Source organism: Danio aesculapii, chromosome 7 (genome assembly GCF_903798145.1).
Source record: "Danio aesculapii chromosome 7, fDanAes4.1, whole genome shotgun sequence".
Taxonomy (NCBI): Eukaryota; Metazoa; Chordata; class Actinopteri; order Cypriniformes; family Danionidae; genus Danio; species Danio aesculapii.
Window position 1 is genome coordinate 6,427,191 of NC_079441.1, and position 24,515 is coordinate 6,451,705.

The window sequence follows — 24,515 nt, forward strand, 5'->3', positions numbered from 1 at the left end:
TGATCGTTGATCTCATATGAAGCAAGAGATCGCGATGACATCTGATGACGTGTGCAGATGCTGTAGTGCTGTCCCAATTTTTAGGGGTAAGTTTTGAAGCCCTTGCCCTTAACACTCATTTTTAAGGGGGAAGGGGAAAGGGTAGGGGTACCAAAATAGAATTGTGATTGCACCTAAGTCTGCCACCTTCCAGTGCTTGCTGGACGTCCTGCTCTGTCCACATCAGGAATATTTCGCCGCGTACCTGAATGACATCATTGTCTACTTTGAAAACTGGGAGGAAAATCTAACCCAATTGTGGAAGGTGCTGACAGAACTGCAAAAGGGTGGAATCACAGCCAACCCTAAGAAGTGTCATCTGGGGCTAGCCGAGTCATGTAATCTGGGTTCCCGAATTGGCTGAAGATTAAAGGCTGATTTATAGTTCTGCGTCAAGTGCATGCGTATGCTCCAGCACAGCCATTCATGCAGTCGCATATCCCTTGCCATGGCTGACGCCGACGCTGATGCGCACCTCTCAAAAAATATTACTACACGTCGCAACGATGCGCATCGCAAGCTCTGTGACTGGTGGGCTTGGTAGCTGTGACCAATGTGGGCAGGACCGAGACCCACGCGAACCCATTGAAGCGAGTGTTTACAAGTGTCGAGTCGTTAAGTAGCTCTAGATGGAAACAGTTGTTCTATGTTTACCTTATGTTTAAAGTTGTTACACGTCTGAATGAGCGAGTTTTAGCTACTTGTACATTAAGGTAGTGTTCAGAAAAAAAACAAAACACCCGTGAAGAAACTTGGCACAGAGGAACATAAAAACCTGCTGCCAGCTAGCGTTTTGGAAGCGTTATTGCAGAGCAACACAAACAGCACGCAGAAGTACAAATGCATGACAACGCGCAAGGCAGGTGTCATTGGTCACACCAATCACTCGATGCAGAAGTCTAAACCAGCCTTAATTAAACCCCTGAGATGAAGTCGAGGTTATTCAGAAAGTACAATGTCTAGTCAATAAGACCGAGGTACATGCTTTCTCCAATTGACTGGCTATTATAGATGTTTCTCTAAATCTAAATCTCTAAATTTTCGTCTATAGCAAGCCCTCTTTATGACCTAACCAAGACGTAGCAGTCAGAAAGAATTCACTGAATGAGGGAGTCGAGCAGGGGTTCTGAAGTCCCAGTTTAGGCCACTGCCCATTCTTTATGCCCTAGACACCAGCTTGGGTGCAGTCTTGTCATAGACAAAGGGAGGGGAAGAGCACACAATCACCTACATGAGTCACTGGCAAAGACCAGGTGCAGTATTTGGAAAAGAAAGCCCTCACCATCATGCAGGCAGTACTATCTAATGGGAAGGACATTAACACTGTGTATGGACCATGGCCCTTTGCAGTGGATGTCCAGGCCAAGGTCACCAATGTCCACATCTCCAGGGGGTTCCTTGGGGGATGAGGGGAGTGCAATAATCCACCCAATGTGGATTCATTGTCATTATTGGTACAGGACATTCATCCAAAATCAGCATGCCGATCAGCCGAACAGAATCAGCCTTCTGGAATGTAAGTGGCTACACAGAAGCATACGGTGAACTACAACTCCCAGAGACTTTTGGTTGTTTTCTCTCTATTTGAGAGGTGTTCAGCATGCCATAACAGAACCAGCACTGCACTTCTAAACAGACTGCACTCGCCTGTCCACCTGCATGTCCAGAAACTCTCCACAGACAGTTCATTCTCTCACACGGCACATTCACCTGCATGTCAATAAAACACGCCTCTGGGTCTTGTAACTTGTAACTTCTTGACTGGGTTTCACTCCCGCAGCTATTGTCAATCAGACTTCACAATTGGTAAGAATAAGAAAACATTTAATTTGTTTTGAGGAAAAATCTAAAGCTAAATCTAAATATCTTAATTTATGCAAATGTAAACATCATCAGCAGTTTCAGAATAAAATCAAAATGACAGTATACTCAAACGCATCACTAGAAATAGTAAAAAGCAGCTTAAAGTTTAACCATAAAGCTCTAATTTTAACACATTTCAGCCAATTTAATTAAATTATGGGACAACAAGAGCTCAACCCATACTTGTCAACACTCCCGTTTTTCTCAGGAGTCTCTCGTATTTCAGACCCTTTTCGTAATTTCCAGCATGCCACTCTTCCTCCTCAACTTACCAACCCCCCCTTTTTTTAAAATAGAAATAAAATAGAGGTTCATGAATAGATTGCCCTTAATAAGCTACATTAAATTATTTGGATACCTTATTTTCATAAGCAAACAGAAGACGCTGACACATGCTGTTTGGCTGTGTTTTCAAGCTCTATTTAAGCAGCTTAATGAAACCACAGTTCACCTCTCTGGCTTCAGTAGGTAAGAACAAGAAGTTCATCAGACTACAGTCATCCCACTGAGTATATTTACAGCACAGTGACTTGTATCTTTCAGTAGTCTTTCCAAAATCCTATTTTCTAGCAGGTATGCCAACACTGAGTACTGATTATTAAACTTTATCTTCGAGCTGAAATCTCGTGGTACTCCAAAGACAAGACGATAACAATATATTTAGTTTTAAGTCTAGCTCAAAGGAAACACAGAAATACATGTAGCTTAGATACTATAAAACGAATGTGAAAATATTTTGACAGTTTTAAAGTAATATATGTGTATAAATATATATGCATGTGTAAGTATTATCTAAAGTAAGATGAGTGTTGTTAATACTGCATACTCGATTTAGATTGCCCATTTTAATATTAATCTCTGATCTATTTTTTCAGATCTCATTTCATCAGAGATGTCCTACCCAACAACAAAAGGTGTAATTGGTGGTAAAGGAGGTGGTCCTTTTTCATTTACTGGTGAAAACAATGGTGCCAGTTTAGAGAAGATCTGGGTTTGGATGGGAGAATGGCAGATCAAGGCTGTCAGGGCTTGGCTTTCAGATGGTAGAGATACAACCTTCGGAGTACCATTTGGACAACAACAAGAGTTTGTGTTTTCACCTGGTGAGTGGTTCACCTCACTGTCCCTCTGGGAGAATGGGGAAGGATCACGTCTTGGAGCCATCAAATTCAAGACCATGGATAGTCAAGGTAATGCAAGAGAATTTTTTGCAAAGATGACAGGCAGGGCTTTACCAACAGAATGTCCGTTAGATGTTGGCTCTGGATATTGTCTTGGTATTGAGGGAAGATCGGGTTCAGACATCGACTGCATGGGGTTCAAGTTTCTCAATGCAGTTCAATCAGCAGTTCTCACCAATGTCAACTATCCCACCATCAACCAGCTGATCCCAAAGGTGGCCGTGGAAGAGATCAAGTCCATGACATTCAGAAACAACACCTCTGCTGCTCAACAACAAAAAATAGAAATGTCAAAGAAAGTGACCGTAGCGTCCTCATGGTCTCTGCTTCAAAACCTGACAGCAGCATTCGGCGTGGATGTGCAGGCTGGCATTCCAAAGATTGGAGAAGTTCAAAAGAATTTTAACGTCAGCATCACACCAGAAAGCTCTTATAACCGAGATCACACAAAAGAGAAAAATGAAACGCTGTCTAGCACTATTGATGTCCCACCAAAGAAGAAGGTGGATGTTAGTATCACCATTGGCAGAGCCTGTTTTGACCTGCCGTACACTGGCACAGTGAAGATCACTTGCAAGAATGGCAGTGTGTTAACGTACGAAACCAAGGGACAATACAAAGGCGTCACTTACACTGAGATCAAAGTGAAAACAAATGAAAGTGATGTTGTCTAGACAGATTGTCCTCGTTAAGATCTATTATTTCTTGATTTTACATATGTATTTCCTCACTGATTTTGTCAGTCATTCTAAATGTAACTGAAATATTCTTTGGTGTTTTGGGTGATCTGGGAAGTATAACATGATTATCCATTCTGTTTCTGGTACATATGAAATAAACTTTAACTGGTATGATTTAACAATACAACATCGATAAATTATGGTATGTATAATGTTTCTTACTCATTTCAGAATTTCAATCTATGATTTTAATATAACAATTAATAAATGTAAAATTTCCATTTACTGTGTTCTTTTACTGTACATTGTCTTTTTCTACACTTTTGTAAGGACAACAATATGAATTATTCCCAGTTTAAAACACATGTTGCCATCTAGAAATTATTGGCACCATATTTAACTCAAGTTTTTCAATCACAACAGATATAATCTAGGCTCAAGCTGAGCAACTTCATGAAACTCACTGTATACTCACTAAACCAGTTATACTAAATGTAGAGCACAACAGATTTTGAATAAGTTTTGGGGGAAAAAACTGCACATTGTAACACATTATATAAAAATATCTTTTTCTGAGCAGACTTGTTTGTCCATAAACTATGCAATTGCATAAAGAAATTTTAAAAACTAAATGCTAAAAACCTTTCATTTCTACAAAGACATTTGTTAATTCAGTTTTTCCTACAACATGCCAGAGTACAATAACTAATAATAGACCCCTGTTACAACCGGCTCAAAATTGTAACATTAGAGTAACAATACAGACCAGGTAAATTGAAAAGAGAAATGATTTATTAACAAAACGCCATAAGTAACAAAAGTATTTAAAGCAGTCAAAGTCAGTATAAATGGAAGTCAGTAGTGAAAAGCGGGTGCATGGTAGTGAACTGAGCTCATGATCCAAGATAAATCAAAATGTGCATGGCAAATATGGGGTAGGTACCTATGATTGCGTGAAGTGAAGACCAGGGCCACAGTGACGGCGGTGTTAAGGCTGAGGGGAGTTATTTGGAGGCGGTGAGTTATGATCACGCAAACAGTATTATATATATATATATATATATATATATATATATATATATATATATATATACACACACATATATATATATACATACATTTATGTGAAGTCCAAATTATTAGCCCCCCTATATTTTCTCCAATTTTTGTTTAACAGTGAGAAGATTATCAACACAACACATATCTTTGCCATGATGATGGTACATAATATTTCACATTTAATGACGGCAAGTTAGCATGATTAGGCAAATCAATAACAATTGTTTGTTCTGTAGACAATAAAAAATATTGCTTAAGGGGGCTAATAATATTGACATTAAAATGTTTTAAAAACTTTACCAACTGATTTTATTTTAGCCGATATAAAATCCTTGCTCTGTTAAACATCATTTGTGAAATATTTGAAAAAGAAAAGAAATTCACAGGAGGGAGAATAATTATGATTTAAACTGTATGTATGTATGTATGTATGTATGTGTATATGTATATGTGTATATGTGTATGTATGTATGTATATATGTATACTATCTATTTACTCGAGTAATTTTTTTTATCAGATACTTTTTTACTCTTGCTCGAGTAACTTTTAAGACTGTTACTTTTTCTTGGGTAGATTTTGGATACTCTACCCACCTCTACCAGAAAGGGAACAAGCTAAAAATGTTTCACACACTCTGTTCAGACCTGCACTTAGAGTTGTGCACTTGAGATCAGTTTGATAACACAGATTTGAACAGAGCCTAAGTTACTATGGCTGTGCCGCTCTTGCCTGAAAAACAAGGTGGACAGCTTAGAGGTTCTTGGGAAGCTCATTTTACTATTCCTGCTTTCCTCTGAATTTCCATTTTGAGTGGTTGTGAATTCCTGTCAGGAAGTCAACCATTTTTATTTGTGCAGGTCTCTGACTCATGGTTTCGGGGTGTGTTTTCCAGCTCTATTTAAGCAGCAGCTCAATCAAACATCCTTCACTTTTTTCAGCTTTTTGATGAGCTGCTCTTGAGAAGAAGTTCATCACACTGCAGTCAGTTATGTGAGTATAATTCCTGTGATATGCATCTAAATCTACTTTAACTAACTAATGTAGTATGAATTTAGAGCAAATAAAGTGAATCCAAGTTACTGTGAAACTTGGTAAAATTGTTGTTTATGCTTATTGAGTCTTTAGAGAGCTGATGATAATTGTGATATTAAATTTGTGATGTAATTTACAGACATAATTTCCTCAGAAATGTCCTACCCAACAACACTAGAGCAAATTGGTGGTCAAAGAGGTTCTCACTTTTCATTTACTGGTGAAAACAATGGTGCCAGTTTAGAGAAGATTTGGGTTTGGGTGGGGGAATGGCAGATCAAGGCTGTCAGGGCTTGGCTTTCAGATGGTAGAGATACAACCTTCGGAGAACCATCTGGACCGCATCAAGAATATGAATTTACCCCTGGAGAGTGTTTCACCTCACTGTCCCTCTGGGGTAACGATGAAGGATCACATGTTGGTGCCATCAAATTCAAGACCAACAAGGGTGGAGAATTTTTGGCGAAGATGACAAGGGGTTTAAAAACAGAATATCCCATCGATGTCGGCTCTGGATATTGTCTTGGTATTATAGGAAGAGCTGGTGCAGACATCTATGGCATAGGATTCTTCTTTCTCAATGAAGTTCAGTCAGCAGTTCTCACCAAAGTCAGCTACCCAACTATTAACCAGCTGATACCAGAGGTGGCCGTGGAAGAGCTCAAATCTGTCACTTTTGTAAATAAAACATCTGTTCAGAAAAAGCAAACTGAAAGTTTTCACATCGAAACCTCAAAGAAATTCACCAAAACATCTTCATGGTCTATGAGTAACAGCTTTACATTAGCATTCAGTGTGGAGGTGAAGGCTGGGATTCCCAAAATTGCAGAAGTTCCAACGGGATTCAGTGTCAGCGTTGGAGGTAAAAGAACCTACATGCATGGTCTGGAGCAGACGGATGAGAAAAACGAAACCCTGACCACCACTGTGGAAGTCCCACCAAAGAAGAAGGTGGATGTTGACATCACCATAGCCAAAGCAAGTTTTGACCTGCCGTACACTGGCACAGTGAAGATCACTTGCATGAATGGCAGTGAGTTAAAGTACAAAACCGAGGGCCAATACAAAGGCGTCACTTACACTGATATCAAAGTGAATACGGTTGAAACAGATCTGTAATGTCAAAACTGATTGTTTACAGGCAGAGTATCAGTTGATTTACCTTTGGTTAGTTTTGTCTGTGCTCCCCTTCCTCTGATCCATTTTAAATGAGTCTTTGCTTAATGATTTAAAAAGACGAATTGTACTGTATACCCAGAACTGTGGTTTTCCAATAATCTTTTCTGATTCTGTTTAAAAATGGTCATATAGCTTCATACCTTTTGTAATTTTGAAATCAGTAACAGATTATGTGAATATGTAAGAGTTTCGAATGTTAACTCAAAACTTTAATAAAATCATTGCATTTAAGAACCTTGTGTTTAGTGTAGTAAATGTGGTTTTGTTTAATAAAGTCATTTTATTAAATATGATTGTTTAGTTTTAGGTCACCATTATGTGGTTAAATATATTTTAAGCTACCACTATGGGGTTAAATAAATGGATCTGAAATAAGCTATTCATGATGACAGTAGACTGAGGTAAACATCAAGATTTACAAACAAACAAACATGCAAAGGTATCACAAATAATCACATTCACTAATGATCACATGTATTGTACGCCATATATTCAAAGTTTTTCAAAGTATATAATATACGTTGTTATTAAATAATTTATGAATATTTTGGTTGTAATTGGGGGGAAAAAAGTAATATTTCAATATTTAGCATTTGGAAAAATCTGATTAATAAAATGAATATAAATTTACCATGAAATATGACATCTAAGATGCAAATAGATGTCATTTAAGAGAGACAGCATTTCAGTGGGTAAACATACCATTTTTTTTGCTTAGAATACTACACGCTACGCTATACTGGGCCTGTTTTAGTAAGAAGGTTCAACCAACACGGAGATTAAACTTGAACTCAGATTAAAAACTCAGAGTTTTCGGTTTTCAAAACAGTTGATCTGAGTTAGGTCAATCAAGTCTGAGTAGACTGATTCAGCAACTATAAAAGGCATTATCTGTCAAGGTTCGATGAGGGGAAAAAGGGGCGAGGACTCAAGTGCAGAAATAATGGGTTTTATTAATAATAAATTAAAATAAAAGGCAAACAAACTACCCTGAGGGGGAAAACATTAACAAAACAGACAAACCAAACTAGACTGGGCAGGCTGGCAGGGATCAAGACTGGACCACTCACGATAAGGCAACATACAATGACGAACTGGCCCAGGACAGCAGACATGAGGAGAATATAAGCAGAAGTAAATTAACACACAGGTGAACAAAACAGGTGTTAGACAAGTGAATCTAATAAACTAATAATGGGTTAACAAGGAGGGTGGGACTAGACGATAGACGGGAGAGCACCTGACACAAAGAGACAACACAAGCCAGGTGCTCACATAAAACAGGACAAGAACACGCAGCCAATGAGAGAACTCCTTAACCGCGTGTTCGAATGACAAGACAACACAACACTGAAGCGCACAACAAAAGCACGCGACCAATGTACAGTAGTAAACACAGAGCCACGTGCTGACAACAGACGCAAGACACGATAAGTGAAAACACTTTACCGTGCGCTCACATAAATGCAACGCGCATGTTTCATCTCAGCGCCAACCAAAACCGAAACCAACTAGACGGAGACGCTGAGAATGAAACAGCACGATGCTGACAAAACAAATCACAAACACGAGTACAAGACCGCGCGTCAATGGCGCGCATGGTCCGCACGCACCTATGACGACGCGCACCCAGACATGACAAAACAAGTGCTCGACCCAAGAAAACTCGAGCCGAGCACTAACAGGACAGGACAAGACAGAGCTAGTGTCCGGACTCTGCCACAAAACAAGAATTAACAAAACCAGAGTGGCAGAACCCTGACATTATCAATGGAGCGCAGATATTACGAGTCACCATGGCAACATCTGAAAAAAAGAGATCAGCATTTTTTTCTCCAGCTGAACTTGATGTGCTCATGCAAAGTTACAGCAAACATGACCATATATTCTTTTAAAAGCAGCACCACTGCATCAGTGAAACAGAGACAGTTAGCGTGGGAAAACAGCTGCTAAAGTTAATGCGTAAGTTTATATTTAAAATATTTAAACTACACTGAAAAAAATTATTCAAAGATGATTCCTTGGATTTACTCAATTTTTTTAGGTTAAGTGGTTGTAACAATTTATTTGGGCTGAATTTAAACAAACAAATTAAGTTGAACATTGCTCTATTTAATTTGTTTGTTTAAATTCACTACAAATAAATAGTTTGCAACAGTTTTGCATGCAACACTTTTTTCAGTGTAGTAAAATATTAAAGTATAATAAAAAATAAGTAATGTAATGTGACGTTTATAGACTTTTCACTTGAAAAAGAGGGGAATTGGCCTTAATTTTGAAGTTATTTTAGATCTAATTGCATTTATTTACATAAAATAGGCTACTGCATAGTTTCTACAACAAACTTGACAAAACGAGAATGGAGATAGCCTTAACTTAATGTTCAGTGGAAATGCTTAATTTAAGTTTCCCACTTTTACACACGTTGATGTTATGAAGCGGACAGGAGACAGAGGTAAGGAAACGTTAGGGTGTTTATTAAATGACAACAAGGAGCACATGAAGGATAGCCAGGAGGATCAGGAATGATGTTGGGGTCTTTTCCTCCGTGGCTGGGTAATAGGAATACACGAGGATGGACAGCACACACCAGATACAGCTGACAGAGGATGACACAGACTTGGAAGGACTGGAAGACAGGACGATTCGGGAGGACCAGGAAGACTAGGAGGAATACAAAGAGAACAGGTAAGTAAATCGTTTGTTTTAGCTGAGGATGACTACGCTGAGTGGTCGCTCAGTTGTCCGCTTTCGTCGAGACGAGCCCGGACAATGAGCGACTGGAGTGCTGTGCTTTTATCTGGTGCTCGTGAATGTGATGCAGCTGTGTGCTCATTAGAAGTCAGGTGATGGTGATCTTCGTGAGTGGGGATCGTGAGAGCCTGACCAATCCGTGACAGTACCCCCCTCCCCAGGGCCCGCTCCTGAGGGCCGACACCTCCGACGCCGTGGTGGTCTCCCTCTGCCTCTAGGCGCTGGGAACTCAGGGTGGCTCTCATGAAACTCCACCATGAGACTAGGATCGAGAATATCAGCTCTGGGAACCCATGTCCTTTCTTCGGGGCCGTACCCTTCCCAGTCCACCAGGTACTCCAACTGGCCACCACGACGTCGGGAACGCAAGATCTCCTTCACTGCGTAGACGGCTCCTTCTTCTAGGAGCAGTGGAGGAGGGGGTTCCTCTTCGTGGTCAGGCTCTGTGGAGGGAAGAACAGGATCGTGATAGGGTTTCAGGAGTGATACGTGGAATGTAGGGTGAATACGGTAGTGAGAGGGTAATTGTAGTTTGTAGGTGACGGGGTTAACCTGTTCCACGATGGTGAAGGGACCAACAAATCGGGGACTTAACTTGCGAGAGGGCAGTCGCATGCGTATGTCCCGGGTGGATAGCCACACCTTTTGTCCGGGTGTGTATCTGGGTTCTTCAGACCTTCTTCTATCGGCGGTTACCTTGCTTCGACGGACTGCCCTCTGCAGATGTTGATGAGCCTCGTCCCAGACTCTCTCGCTCTCCCGGAACCAGTGATCCACTGCGGGGACATCAGATGGTTCGCCATCCCAGGGAAAGAGCGGTGGTTGGAAGCCCAGGACGCACTGGAATGGCGTGAGTCCGGTGGAGGGTTGCCGCAGTGAATTTTGGGCATATTCTGCCCAGCCCAAATACTGGCTCCAGGAGCTCTGGTGACCACTGCAGAAGGTCCTCAGGAACCGTCCCACCTCCTGAATCTTCCTCTCTGTCTGCCCGTTGGTTTGGGGATGATATCCAGAAGAGAGGCTGACGGCCACACCTAGGAGCTTGAAGAAGGCTTTCCATAGACGTGAGATGAACTGTGGACCTCTGTCCGACACAATATCTTCTGGAATACCAAATGACCTGAAGACTTGATTAAAGATATTGTCGGCTGTTTCAAAGGCTGTGGGAAGACCTTTCAGAGGGATTAGTTTGACAAACTTTGAGAATCTATCTACGATGACTAGAATACAGGTATTACCTTCTGACGAAGGGAGGTCAGTGATAAAGTCCACTCCTAGGTGTGACCAGGGACGGTTCGGAATCGGCAAGGGATGGAGCTTTCCAGCGGGTAGATGACGTGGGCTCTTGGATTGGGCACAGTCCTTACAGCCCTGAACAGATTGCCTCACATCCCTTGCCATGTTTGGCCACCAGAATCGTTGGGATACTAGCGAGAGAGTATTGTTGATCCCTGGATGTCCAGTGCCTAGCGAGGTATGTAAGGAGTGGATCAGATCTACCCGGTGTTCAGGTGGTATGAACTGCCGATGAGGAGGGCATCCCGGCGGAGCAGGGGCTTCCGGAGTGGCAACGACTGGAGGAGCGTTCCAGGTGATCGGACAAATGGAGATGTGTTCGGGAAGAATCTTCGTTGGGAGTTCTTCATGATCGTGATGCTCGTGTAAACGAGAGAGAGCGTCTGCTCTTAGATTCTTGGGTCCTGGACGATAGGAAATGGAGAAATCAAAACGTGAGAAGAAAAGTGACCATCTGGCTTGACGTGGACATAGTCTCTTGGCCTCTTTGATATATTGGAGGTTTTTGTGATCTGTGATCACCTGGAACGGATGTTTGGCTCCCTCCAACCAGTGACGCCACTCCTCCAAGGCTAGCTTGATTGCTAGAAGCTCCCTGTCTCCTATGCTGTAATTCTGCTCCGCCGGGCTCAACTTCCGAGAGAAATAGGCACAGGGATGCAGTCGGGGCGGTGTATCATGATGTTGGGATAATACTGCCCCGACGCCGGTGGTGGATGCGTCCACTTCCACCACGAAAGGAAGATTTGGGTCAGGATGAGTCAGGAGTGGGGCCCTTGTGAACTCCTTCTTAAGAAGGCGGAAGGCTGCGGCTGCTTCTTTGGTCCACTCCAGTCCTTTGGGTTTACCCTTGAGGAGATTAGTGAGAGGTGATGTAATCCTGCTGTAGTCCTTGATAAACCGTCTATAAAAGTTAGCAAACCCAAGAAACCTCTGGAGCTCCTTAATGGAAGTGGGTTCTGACCAGGATAGAACAGCCTCAATTTTCTTCCCATCCATACGTATACCGGTTTGGTCAATGATGTATCCCAAGAAATGAATCGACTTCTGGTGGAATGAGCATTTCTCCGCTTTGAGGTAGAGGTGATGTTCTCTCAATGTGTGTAGGACCTCCGCAACGTGTTGGCGATGTTCGGCCTCACTCCGGGAGTAAATGAGGATGTCATCTATGTACACTATTACAAAGTGGTGAAGAAACTCCCGGAGGACTTCATGAATGAAGTTTTGGAATACGGAGGGGGCGTTGACCAGACCGTAAGGCATGACCTCATATTCATAGTGGCCAGTAGGGGTCACGAATGCTGTCTTCCATTGGTCCCCCTCACGTATTCTTATCAGATTATACGCGCTGCGGAGGTCCAATTTAGTGAAGACTTTAGCTTCTCGGAGCTGTTCCAAAGCGGCTGGTACCAGAGGAAGGGGATATCGGTATTTTACTGTACCGTTATTTAGGACCCTGTAGTCGATGCATGGACGCAGCCCTCCGTCCTTCTTGGCCACAAAGAAGAAGCTTGAGGCGGCTGGTGATTTTGAGTGACGTATGTACCCCTGACTCAGAGCCTCCCTTATGTAATCTTCCATTGCCTGATTCTCTGGAAGCGAGAGCGGGTAGATCCTACCTCTTGGCAACTGGGCATCTGGAACTAGGTCGATCGCGCAGTCCCATGGCCGATGCGGCGGTAGCTGGGAAGCTCTCTTGGGGCAGAAGACATCATGAAAGGAGCTGTACTCCTTAGGAATGTGGATAGACTGCTTCTCAGGAGGACTCTCGACCGATGTTGTAAACAAAGAAATGGGGTTCCGACCTTGAAGAGGGAGATTTGGAAAACAGGTAGGTGTACATCCAGATCCCCATTTCTTTATCTCTCCTGTGCCCCAAGAGATGATGGGATCGTGCTTCACCAGCCACGGGCGCCCTAGAATGATGTCCATATTTGCACCCTCCAGAACCAGAAATTGAATCCTCTCTTGATGTAACAACCCCACTTGAAGAAGGATGTCTTCGCATTGTCGATGGATACGGGTCGAAGATCGAGTGCACTGGGTTATCGGTTGTATCTGGTATATATGCGAGGACGCCTCAGTACGTAGGTGGAGTTGACGACAGAGGGATTGGGAGATGAAGTTCCCTGCTGACCCGGAGTCGATGAGGGCTGTGACAAGGAGAGAAATAGAGGCAGTAGTTATTTGTACGGTGGTAGTAAGTGGTTTACATTGTTCAATATTCGTACTGAATACACTCACTGAAGTCCGAATGGGACGAAGGGGACACTCCATACGGGTGTGTCCACTGACACCGCAGTATAGACACAGACCCCGGGTCAGCCTCCTCTGTCGTTCCGCTGATGTCAGTCTTCCAGACTCTATTATCATGGGTTCTGGTTCTGGAGAGGCTGTTGACTCAGGCGATTGGAGGAGTGCAGACGAGGGGGTGATGGTGTCCTGTTGATAGGAACGGAGACGATCGGAACATCGGAGAGAATGTTGGATGAATCTCTCCAGACCCATAGTATCATCTAATGTGGCCAGCTGGATTCGGAGAGTGGGTTCCAAGCCGAGCCGGTACGTGGTCAACAACGATCTCTCATTCCATCCACTTGCAGCTGCTAGAGTGCGAAACCGGAGAGCATATTCCTGTGTAGATAGAGTACCTTGCTGTAGCTGAAACAGCTGCTCTCCAGCGGCTACTTCCCCATCAGAACGTCCAAACACCTCTTTGAAATACTCCGTGAAGGTAGTGATGGAATTCATGACCGGCCCGGCTTGGTTCCAGATCGTCTCAGCCCATTTAAGTGCAGGTCCAGAGAGTAGTGATACGATGTAGGCGATCTTTGACTTATCTGTGGGATATAGAGAAGGTTGCATTTCGAATATGAGGGAACATTGTAACAGAAAACCATTGCACTCCCCCGCTCCGCCTGAGTAGGGCGCTGGTCGGGCCATGGGACTGGAAGGAAGGGCCGAAGAAGAAACTGTGGAGGCGGAAGTGCTCGGTGCTGGTGGTGCGTTGGAAAGTGGAGCTGGTGGCTGTAGAATCCGCTTCAACTGGTCCACCAGCTCTGAAAGTGATCGGGGGTGCTCATGTTGTCGTCGTTAAGGGTCCGGGCTTCTGTTATGAAGCGGACAGGAGACAGAGGTAAGGAAACGTTAGGGTGTTTATTAAATGACAACAAGGAGCACATGAAGGATAGCCAGGAGGATCAGGAATGATGTTGGGGTCTTTTCCTCCGTGGCTGGGTAATAGGAATACACGAGGATGGACAGCACACACCAGATACAGCTGACAGAGGATGACACAGACTTGGAAGGACTGGAAGACAGGACGATTCGGGAGGACCAGGAAGACTAGGAGGAATACAAAGAGAACAGGTAAGTAAATCGTTTGTTTTAGCTGAGGATGACTACGCTGAGTGGTCGCTCAGTTGTCCGCTTTCGTCGAGACGAGCCCGGACAATGAGCGACTGGAGTGCTGTGCTTTTATCTGGTGCTCGTGAATGTGATGCAGCTGTGTGCTCATTAGAAGTCAGGTGATGGTGATCTTCGTGAGTGGGGATCGTGAGAGCCTGACCAATCCGTGACAGTTGATAAGTTGAAGATAAAACCTCTACAATTGAGTTTTTAATAGATGTAAAAGTGCACTTGTGTGTCTGCCTTTATTATTGATCGAGTGGTAGAGGTTGATATGACATTTAGAATGTAAGCAGTACTAAAAATAATAGTTTTTCAAACGAGTAATAATCCCATTAATCTAGTTACAGTACCAGTCCCTGTCAAAGGTCAGTGAATTTAAGCTAATTATTTATTTTTTGCAGTAATATCAAAGGAAAAACCTAAAATTATGGTATTGAATCTTTTCCAAAAAAAGGACAAGCCATTCTTGTAACTTTGTGTGACTGAAATGTAGGCATTGAATGAGTAAGGCTGAGGCAAGAAATACTGCTTCGTCTTTAAACAAAAGGAGAGGAGACTGACAGAAACTCAGAGTTTGGAGAATAAACCCTGCTCCTGACCAGGTTAGGTTCGAAAAAATGAGTTTAGGTTAGGCAAAAATCCTACATGAAGGTAATAGTTTGATTAAGGTGTTTACATGTTTACATTCGGAGAGCAGCATTTACAGCAGATCTTTCAGCCCATATTATTGTAGTGATATTACAGTTAACTTAGTAACTAAATCATTTTGACCAAGGTATGACTTTAGAAACTGAAAGAGTACTGCTGACGATACTAACTAACTTTGCCATCTGAATAAACATAAACAAAGAACACTGATCACACACTCACCAAATCCGTAGAGACGGGACAATCAACATCAACAGGAGCCATGTCTTTTTTAAAAGGAGACAAGTGGTAAATCCGGATTTCACCATTTCCAGATGTGAAAAGCTCTTGGGAAAAACATGTTCCTTACAAACATATTTTTGTCGCGTGTTAGCAGACCACTGTAATCCACACATGTCCACACGCAGCGGTGCTCTCATTGTGAAAAAATGAAAAAAAAAAAAAAAAACTTTGTTGCGGCACATTTATAAACACATTTATGAACACATTTATGAACACTGCTACCCATGTCTCCGAACAATTCTTCTGCTTCCACTTGTTTTAATTTCGATTGACAACACAACGTGGCGTCTCTCTGAACACTGAAACAGGTAAAAACAGTTATCAAAGCTTTCATGCATGTTGATGAAGTTGCGCCTCATTCACAATAGAGCTCGCGGATTGGTTCGAATCAACTCTTTCTCATGAATTAATGCTGAAAGCTCAAAGACGTCTGTTGGACCTGCCGGTACAGACATCCAGTCTTCACGCTGGAATTTACACAAGGATCTAATCAGCGTGGTGAAGCTTCAACATTTCTTTTCAAACCGGAAGAACGAATTTGCTCGAAATAACGCAAAAACAACCAATTTTCCCTTTTTTTTGTGAAATATATGTGTCCTAATAGTGTTTTAGCAACGTGGCACAGATAGATGACTGTCAACATCACAAAAAATGTGCGTTGGTGTTTCGTGACCCTTTAAATGAACAGTATTTTATTGTTAAAATAAATTTTTAACAATAGCGCCCCCTATTCTTCCTGCAGTTTCTGTTTGAAGTTTATCTTAATTTACTGTCATTATGCGATTAATCCAGACCTAGATGCTCTTTTGTTTAACAATGTAATGGTACATAGCATAATGGTGACTTGATTCTAAACAATCTCATTTAGAAATCTCAGACATGAAACTATATATATTTCCATACATCATATTTCTAAGTGGGATAATATTTGATGAAACAACACCATTATTCAAAAGCACACAGGGTTTTATTTAAACACAATTGTATTTATTAAATGTTTGTTTAATTGTTTGAAATTTGTACATGAATTAAGTCACTACTGATCTGTTTACTGATTACAAAATTACAGAAACTATGAGGCTACTGTATATGATAATTCTGTCACAGAATCTGAAAAGATTATTTGGAAAAGGCAATGTATAGATTTCCTCTTTTTAAATTCAATAAGCAAAGACATTTAAAATAAATCAGAGGAAGGAGAGCACAGACACAACCTAATCAAAGATAAATCCAACCCAGGCTCATTCTGAAAACGTAGTCCCGAGGACGTTTCTGGAGGCCGCGAATTATGTAGCCGGAGGTACGTATGGCTGCATTTCATTTTTTAAGCGAACGCTGTGGGGTGGTATGACGCCGTTCCTCTTAGCGCTTACCGGCTGACCGCTTACTTTCGTGGGGAGGGCTTTCCCGCCACAACCAGTTTGTCCGGTTAGCTCGTCCTGTATGTCGGCGGACTTGAGACACAGAGAGGAGCTGACCACGACGACGACGACCGGGTTCGAGTCCGGGGAAGAGCGGTTTCAGAAATCAGGTAAGACTAAAACAGAATCCAAGAAATAAAGCGAAGAAGTTTATAACAGGGTGAGAATGTGGTAAAATCCGAAAATGTGGTAAAAAAAAAAAACAGACGAGGGCTTTTCTTTTTCTGGACGGCTTTTGTAAATTGTTGGTTGGGTTTAGGGCGGGCGGGTCAATCGGTAAAATTGGTTGGGTTCAGGGAAGAATCATTTAGCCAGTCCGACAGACAGATGTTCGTTCGACAGCGGCCTCTAGTGGGTTTACGCGAGAACAGCGCGGGCGCGAACGGCACTCGCGGGAGACATCTGAGAAGATTTGCGAAAACCAAAAACAGCAAAAATACGTACCTCCCGGGACGTATTTTGCGGTCTCCAGAAACGTCCTCGGGACTACGTTTTCAGAATGAGCCTGGGTTGGATAAATCAACTTGTACTCTGCCTGTAAATTATCAGTTTTGACATTACAGATCTTTTTCAACCGTATTCACTTCAATATCAGTGTAAGCGACGCCTTTGTATTGGCCCTTGGTTTCATACTTTAACTCACTGCCATTCATACAAGTGATCTTCACTGTGCCAGTGTACGGCAGGTCAAAACTGGCTCTGCCAATGGTGATGTCAACATCTACTTTCTTCTTTGATGGAACTTTCACAGTGGTGGTTAGAGTTTTGTCTTTGTTATCCACCTGCTCCAGACTATATGTGCCCTCTGTTCCCACAATTATATTAAATCCTGTAGGAACTTCTACAATTTCTGGAATCCCAGCCTTCACCTCCATACTGAATGTTGATGTAAAGCTCTTCGTCATTGACCATGAAGATTTTTTGATCATTTTCTTTGAGGTTTTGATTGCTTGCTGTTGATTAGCAGATGTTTTGTTCTCATAAGTGACAGACTTGATCTCTTCCACGGCCACCTTTGGGATCAGCTGATTGATGGTGGGATAGTTGACATTGCTGAGAACTGCTGACTGAACCTCATTGAGAAACATGAACCCCATGCAGTCGATGTCGTCACCAGATCTCCCAACAATCCCAAGACAATATCCAGAGCCGACATCCATGGGACATTCTTTGTTTAAACCCCATGTCATCTGTGCAAAGAATTCTCCACCCTTGTTGGTCTTGAATTTGATGGCTCCAAGACGTGTTACATCACCGCTCCCCCAGACGGACAGTGAGGTGAAACACTCTCCAGGACTGAAAAAATATCCTTGAGGTGATCCAGATGGGTGTCCGAAGGTTGTATCTCTACCATCTGAAAGACATGCCCTGACAGCCTTGATCTGCCATTCTCCTACCCAAACCCAAATCTTTTCTAACCGGGCACCGTTGTTTTCACCAGTAAATGAAAAAGGGTCACCTCCTTGACCACCAACTTGCAATAGTGTTGTTGGGAAGGCCATCTTTGAGGAAATTATGTCTGTAAATTACATCACAAAAATAGCATTATAATTACCATCAGAACTCTAAAAAAATTAGTGAGCATAAACAATAATTTTACTTGTTTCACAGTAATTTAAATTCACTTTATTTTCTCACCAAATGTTTCTCAATTTATACTATATTGTAGGGGTGTACACTGGTCTCACAGTTCGGTTACGATTATCATGCCATCGATTCGGTTCAATTCGATTTCTCAGTGCATCACAGTGCATTGACGATGCTTTCCATACACAATTATTCTTGTATTAGCATCTATAAATATATATATATATATATATATATATATATATATAAATATATATATATATATATATATATATTATTTGTAACACAATTTTGTCCTTTATTACAAGCAGTCAAGTGAAGTTTCATAAACTAATTTCGAGAGGAGCACGTGATATGATTGAGCACGTCCGGCCACTCATCTGTAATCAGTAATATTCAATCAGAGTGATCCTAGTTTACTATAAATGGATCATTTTCTCCCTACTGTTTCTATCTTCGTTTGGAAGAATACCCCCTTCCACCCCATCTCCTCCTTTTCCTCCCTTTTCTAAAGGGGGAGCTCTCGAGACCTACCTGATCTCGGATCTCCTGATATGCTTATCGACCGGGTGGGAGCCCTGGGCTCAAATATCTCCGAGCTCAGGGTTCTCTCCCAGGACAGCATGCCAAACCTGCTATAAACGCCAAGCATATCTAAGTGGGAACTCTTGAAATATGTGTACTGTACATTTAACTTGACCTGCTCAAAGAAAAACTGAATGATTCAGATTTATACCTTCCAATCCGTCTCAGCATGGATCAACGATTTATCCTTTTTGCATCATCCTGTTTCTCAATATCTTTATTAAACAGGATTATTTGATTATTTAAATGAGTATTTAACTTTGAAATGATTTTAACTAATGAATAAGTTAAACACCCTGCTCTATGTAAGAATGTTCAGTGCATTCGCCTGTCTCTGTGTACGTTTTTCAGGAGCCACCAAACTGGGTCAGAGGTCACGGAGACCTTGAGTGGAACTGAGGGCTGAGGACTAGAAGCAACTGTTTCTATTGTTATTTCTATGAGTTAATACTATCTAAAATATCTAAAGTGATTTTGCTATTTTCACGGTTAATTGTTTTAAAGTGATTCTACTTTTTTATTCGAGATAGACTTTGTGTAGTAAGGATATTATAACTGCCTGTTTTTTAAACAGTTTTGATAAAAACGGCTGAGAGTACACTCAGTCTTGGGTAAGAAACAGATTATACGTTAAGTGTGTGTGCTCTATTTGATTGTGGATCCGTTTTACAGGTCTGGAGTCAGCTCTAAACAGTCTAGTGGATGTCTGACGTTTATGCTTGAGATATTGTTCAGAATTGTATGCACGCACCCCACATGGAAATTTTCCAAGTCTATCTGTGTATAGTATAGTAACACCTATATGTATGACGCAGTTAATGACGTTATTCAACCCAGGCTCACTCTGAGAACGTAGTCCCGGGGACGTTTCTGGAGACCGCGAAATACGTCCCGAGGGGTACGTATTTTTGCAGTTTTTGTTTTCGCAAGTCCGCGAGAGGCCGCTGTGCGCGCTTTTTCCCGCGCCGTTCTCGCGTAAACCCGCTAGAGGCCGCTGTCGAACGACCTTCCGCCTGTCTGCCTGGATGACAGAATGATTGACCGTGCGACCGGCCAATCGGCTGACCCACCCTCCTCTGTCCCTAAACCCAACCAACGACGATTCACAAAAGCTGTCCAGAAAAAGAAAAGCCCTCGTCTGATTTTTACCACGGTTTTGGATTTTGACCACATTCTCACCCTGTGATGAACTTGATCGCTTCATTTTTTGGATTTTGTTTTTGTTTTTTTACCTGATTTCTGGAACCGCTCTTCCCCAGACTCGAACTCGGTCGTCGTGGTCAGCCCCTCTCTGCGCCTCGAGTCCGCCAGAGTACACGAAGAGCTAACCGGACAAACTGGTTGCAGCGGGAAAGCCCTCCACACGGAGGCGTTCGCTTAAAAAAATGAAATGCAGCCGTACGTACCCCCGGCTACGTATTTCGCGGTCTCCAGAAATGTCCACGGGACTACGTTCTCAGAATGAGCCTGGGTTGACGTTATGTGAGAGTATAATTGTTATTCATTTGTGATTGTAAGCAGAGCGGCCTAGGAACTCATTGCGAGTGTTGAAGCTGGCATCTGCTGATGAAACTGCAAACTATCTTCAGTAAACTTTATTTATTTTAATCTCTGACTCCAGCTCGTCTTCATCTGACAGATAGGTCATTCTTTGGGTTACTGTACTGTACACCCATCCCTACAAAACACTTTTTGAATATTTTAAACAAAACTCAAGTACAGAAGACAGAATGAGCATTTAGAGCAAATAATCTAATGTAAATATTAATCCTGCTTGCTTTTTGAGAGCTGTCGAGCGAGTTCTTACACCCCTATGACTGGTCATTGCGTTTACGCACTCAACAGAAAGGGTTGCGATTGGCTCCAAAACTCAGCACTGTTCACTGTTCGCAGCTGATCCATCATATACCTGGTAGACAAAAAACTCATGTGTGGATCCACTATTTTCGCTGTAAAAGCTGAGAGGTGAGTAAAAGTTACCTTACAAACATACCAGCAGCTCAAATGTTTAATTTTCTCCCTAACAGTGAAATAAAAGTTCTGGGTTCTGCTGTAACTTCAGTATCAGTGAAAGACTGTTGAAGTAAACACACGAGCAGTGAATTGTGCACAGTTGTCTGTTTTTAAGTAGTTGGAGCATTAATTAAATCACCCTCGCCTCTCCTGATGAAAAAACAGCTTAAAGCTGGTTTTAACTTGTTGTTGGTTTCAGCCATTTCCAGCCGGGCTCTTAGATTGTCAAGCTGGGAGCCCAGCAAAAACCAGGCTGGTCAAGCTGGTTTTATCTGGTAATTTCCCAGCCAGACTAGCCAAAACCAGGCTGGAAATGGCCAAAACCATTTTAAAACCAGGCTGGCACTTATGGGATAATAACGCATATGAGATAAATGACGTCAGTATGTAATAACCGGTTATGATCTATTACAGAATCGATACGGAATTGTCCGCGTGTGCATCACGGTGCATCGAAGAAACAATTCATTTTGACACCCCTGCTATATTGTATCATTAAGTAAAACATTAGACCTGCAAAGTTTTAAGCTGTTAGTTATTTAGTTGAAGTATATTTTAGATGTATATCACTGGAATTATACTCACATAACTGACTTTAGTCTGATCCACTTCTTCTCAAGAGCAGCTCATCCAAAAGGTGGAAAAGTGAAGGATGTTTGATTAAGCTGCTGCTTAAATAGAGCTGGAAAACACACCCCGAAACCATGAGTCAGAGACCTGCACAAATAAAAATGGTTGACTTCCTGACAGGAATTCACAACCACTCAAAAGTCCCATTTTGAGGAAGATTCTGCAGAAAATATGAGGAGAGCGAGAATAGAGCTTTCGTTAGAAATCGTAAAATGAGCTTTCCAACAGACTCTCACACTTTGACACCCCTGTACCTTATACTTACCATAGTGACTGTGCTTAGTGATTGATGAGCGGATCTGATCTGTCAGATTACAACAGAATTCTGAAGAAACAAGAGGGGAATGCAACCAAGTGAACACTGAGCGGTCGTACAGCACGATATTATCTATTCAGAGAAGAAAGAAGAAAGAAAAGGAAAGAAAAAAACAAACAACAAACCTGTACCTTCTGCTCTCGTACACATGCTGCTCTCAGCCCTCCATTCTCACACACACAGAGAAAGAGAGAGAGAGAGTGAAGTTGTTGTACCTGTATATGTACTGTTTGAGACCAGCACATGGCATGCAATTATGGTTCCCCCTGTCTGTTACTATTGAAATATACCAACTCCAGAGGACAAAAGGGTATTTTAACTACTTCCTTTCTTCTTTTATAAGTCACAAAAAAGTAAACAGAGGCGGCCGCTTCCTTCAGGAGAAACTTTTTTTTCCCGTTTCTTCTACTTCAGTTTTAAAAAGTGTTCACCGTAATGTGAGATGATAATATAAACGCTTCACTACATTTCACACATTTTTATTCAGTATTTATTTATTTTGGAAGAGTGCTGTTCAGTTTTTTTGCTGTTTATTTTCTGTAGTTTTTTTTAAAGCTGTAGTATTAGCCGAGGTGTTTGTCACTAAAAAGAAGATGCTAGTTATCGCTAACCCAATGTCTACATGCACTGTCAGGAGTCTTAGCGAACGTTTGCCATCGCGTCAGATGAAGTCCATGCATCGGAAAAACCCATGTTATGCATTTCAGTGGCCTTTTACTTAAAATATACTGTAGGTGGGAAACAATGTCTTCTCTTTGGTTTAAGTTTTTAATATTTTGTTTAACCCCCCCCCCCCCTCCCATTTTAAATTTTCCATCATCTTGTAAAATAGATATGTGGCTTCATCCGTGCAAGCTGTGCTGTGACTACCAACCACTGAGAGTTAATTAAAATAAACTTGCACATTGAGAGAGTGAGAGAGAGAGAGGAGGGGGGGCACATGCACGCTTACTGCCAATTGTTGCCAAGAAAAAGTTAATGTATTGTAGACTAACAGTAACATACTTAAGCACGTTAAGTTTAAAGAGCCCCTATTATGGGTTAAAATGACCTTCCGTGCAGTGTGTAACACAGCTCTCAGTGAGGTGAAATATCCAGCTAAGGCTTAAATCTGAAAGTGCACAGTGTTTAAAACTATTGATTCATCGATAAGTGATGCGGTTTCCTCCGGGTGCTCCGGTTTCCCACACAGACAAGTGGTATAGGTGAATTGGTAGGCTAAATTGTCTGTAGTGTATGAGTGTGAATGACTATGCGTAAAACAAGCTGGATAAGTTGGCGGTTCATTCTGCTGTGGCGACCCTGGATTAATAAAGGGACTAAGCCAATAAGTAAATGAATGAATGAATGAATGAATGATTCATCGATAAAAGAGTCGACTCCGAGTGGTTTAAATGAATTGTTGGGGTAACGAATATTTAGCCGTGATGGCGTGACGTCGATACAGAACTCAAGCCCCGCCCATTTGTTGCACGCGCAAACTCTGAAAAATTATAAGCCCTGCCCACAAACACTGTAGAAAGAAAAAGAGGACGACAAACACTGTAGCAGATCCCGGATGAATCAGAGCACAGCGTCCTCGCGACTTGAAGTGTGAGGGAAAGTTAGTGTTATTTACAGTACCCAAAGCTGAGGCTGTGAAGAGTCAGTGGATGAAGGTTATTTCTGCAAAAACACCTCAGTATTATCGCTCCAGCCTTGTGCTGTGTTCCCGTCATTTTTCTGATGAATGCTTTAGCAATCTACATGCTTACAATAAGGGATTCATCAGCCGTTTGTTAAAGGAAGGATCAGAAAAGACTACTGATGTATGGGACTTTGTAAGAGCTTGACCGGAACTTTACAATACACAGTTCATGGACCAGTTTCTTCCTCCATTTCACAAGTGTAAATAACTTAAATGCGATTAAAATCGCTGCCTCCTTGTTTTCTTTCGCTAGCAAATTAATTGTGTTACTTGTAATCGCTCCACGTGGCTTGTAGTGTATCTGGTTAACTCTTTATATTCTGATATCGCGTTTAAATCTACGTTAAAAATGTGATGCGTGCTGCTTTGTTAAAGGATTCAAATGCATTTTTGAGCTCGCGATTCTCTGCCATTTGTCATTGCTATGGCCACCGTCAGCTGTTCCTACACACGTGCCACTGTGTGGATTTACTGAATGTGTGTCATGGTTAAGAATAGAGCAATATGCTGGTGTTAAACTGCATTGCTTTATTGCACTCCTGCATTGGGTTCACACATACTCTCTGCACTCTGACTACTTCAAAATTGTTGATAAGCCGTGGTGGGCATTTCTCTCTGTCTTGCACTGAATGCATCGGACCAATCAGCGCAGATTAGCAACGTGCTAAGGAGGGGTTTGAGAACTAATGAATCAAATGTATCATGTGGGAGTCGTTGGGGTAATTACGTAAGAATAAATGCATATTATAAGACAATGAAAGGTTTTTTTGAACTTGCATGCATATCAGCCTGTTGTTGGAGACCCCAAAACCAAAATATGACCCTTTTAAATGCATAATAGGGGCTCTTTA

At 41.9% G+C, this 24,515-nt stretch overlaps 3 protein-coding genes across 4 annotated transcripts; 2 read left to right on the forward strand and 1 right to left on the reverse strand.

Annotated features, from left to right (window-relative positions):
- Window positions 1-2,785: 2,785 nt before the first annotated feature.
- Window positions 2,786-3,848, forward strand: LOC130232694 (aerolysin-like protein). Its single transcript, XM_056462669.1, has one exon. It carries the CDS (start codon window positions 2,795-2,797, stop codon window positions 3,755-3,757), a length of 963 nt encoding a protein of 320 aa, XP_056318644.1. The 5' UTR covers window positions 2,786-2,794; the 3' UTR covers window positions 3,758-3,848.
- Window positions 3,849-5,759: 1,911 nt separating this feature from the next.
- Window positions 5,760-7,229, forward strand: LOC130232695 (aerolysin-like protein). The gene is made up of 2 exons (XM_056462670.1): window positions 5,760-5,813; window positions 5,995-7,229. Exon 2 carries the CDS (start codon window positions 6,012-6,014, stop codon window positions 6,972-6,974), a length of 963 nt encoding a protein of 320 aa, XP_056318645.1. The 5' UTR covers window positions 5,760-5,813; window positions 5,995-6,011; the 3' UTR covers window positions 6,975-7,229.
- A 9,220-nt stretch (window positions 7,230-16,449) lies between these two features.
- LOC130232696 (aerolysin-like protein) lies at window positions 16,450-22,164 on the reverse strand. 2 transcript variants are annotated; one of them, XM_056462672.1, is made up of 4 exons: window positions 22,109-22,164; window positions 21,927-21,986; window positions 21,617-21,748; window positions 16,450-18,365 (listed from the first exon to the last, which is right to left on the reverse strand). In XM_056462672.1, exon 4 carries the CDS (start codon window positions 18,346-18,348, stop codon window positions 17,404-17,406), a length of 945 nt encoding a protein of 314 aa, XP_056318647.1. In that variant the 5' UTR covers window positions 18,349-18,365; window positions 21,617-21,748; window positions 21,927-21,986; window positions 22,109-22,164; the 3' UTR covers window positions 16,450-17,403. The 2 variants fall into 2 exon arrangements, with proteins under 2 accessions (XP_056318647.1, XP_056318646.1); XM_056462671.1 differs by having other exon boundaries at window positions 21,617-21,821.
- Window positions 22,165-24,515: the final 2,351 nt, after the last annotated feature.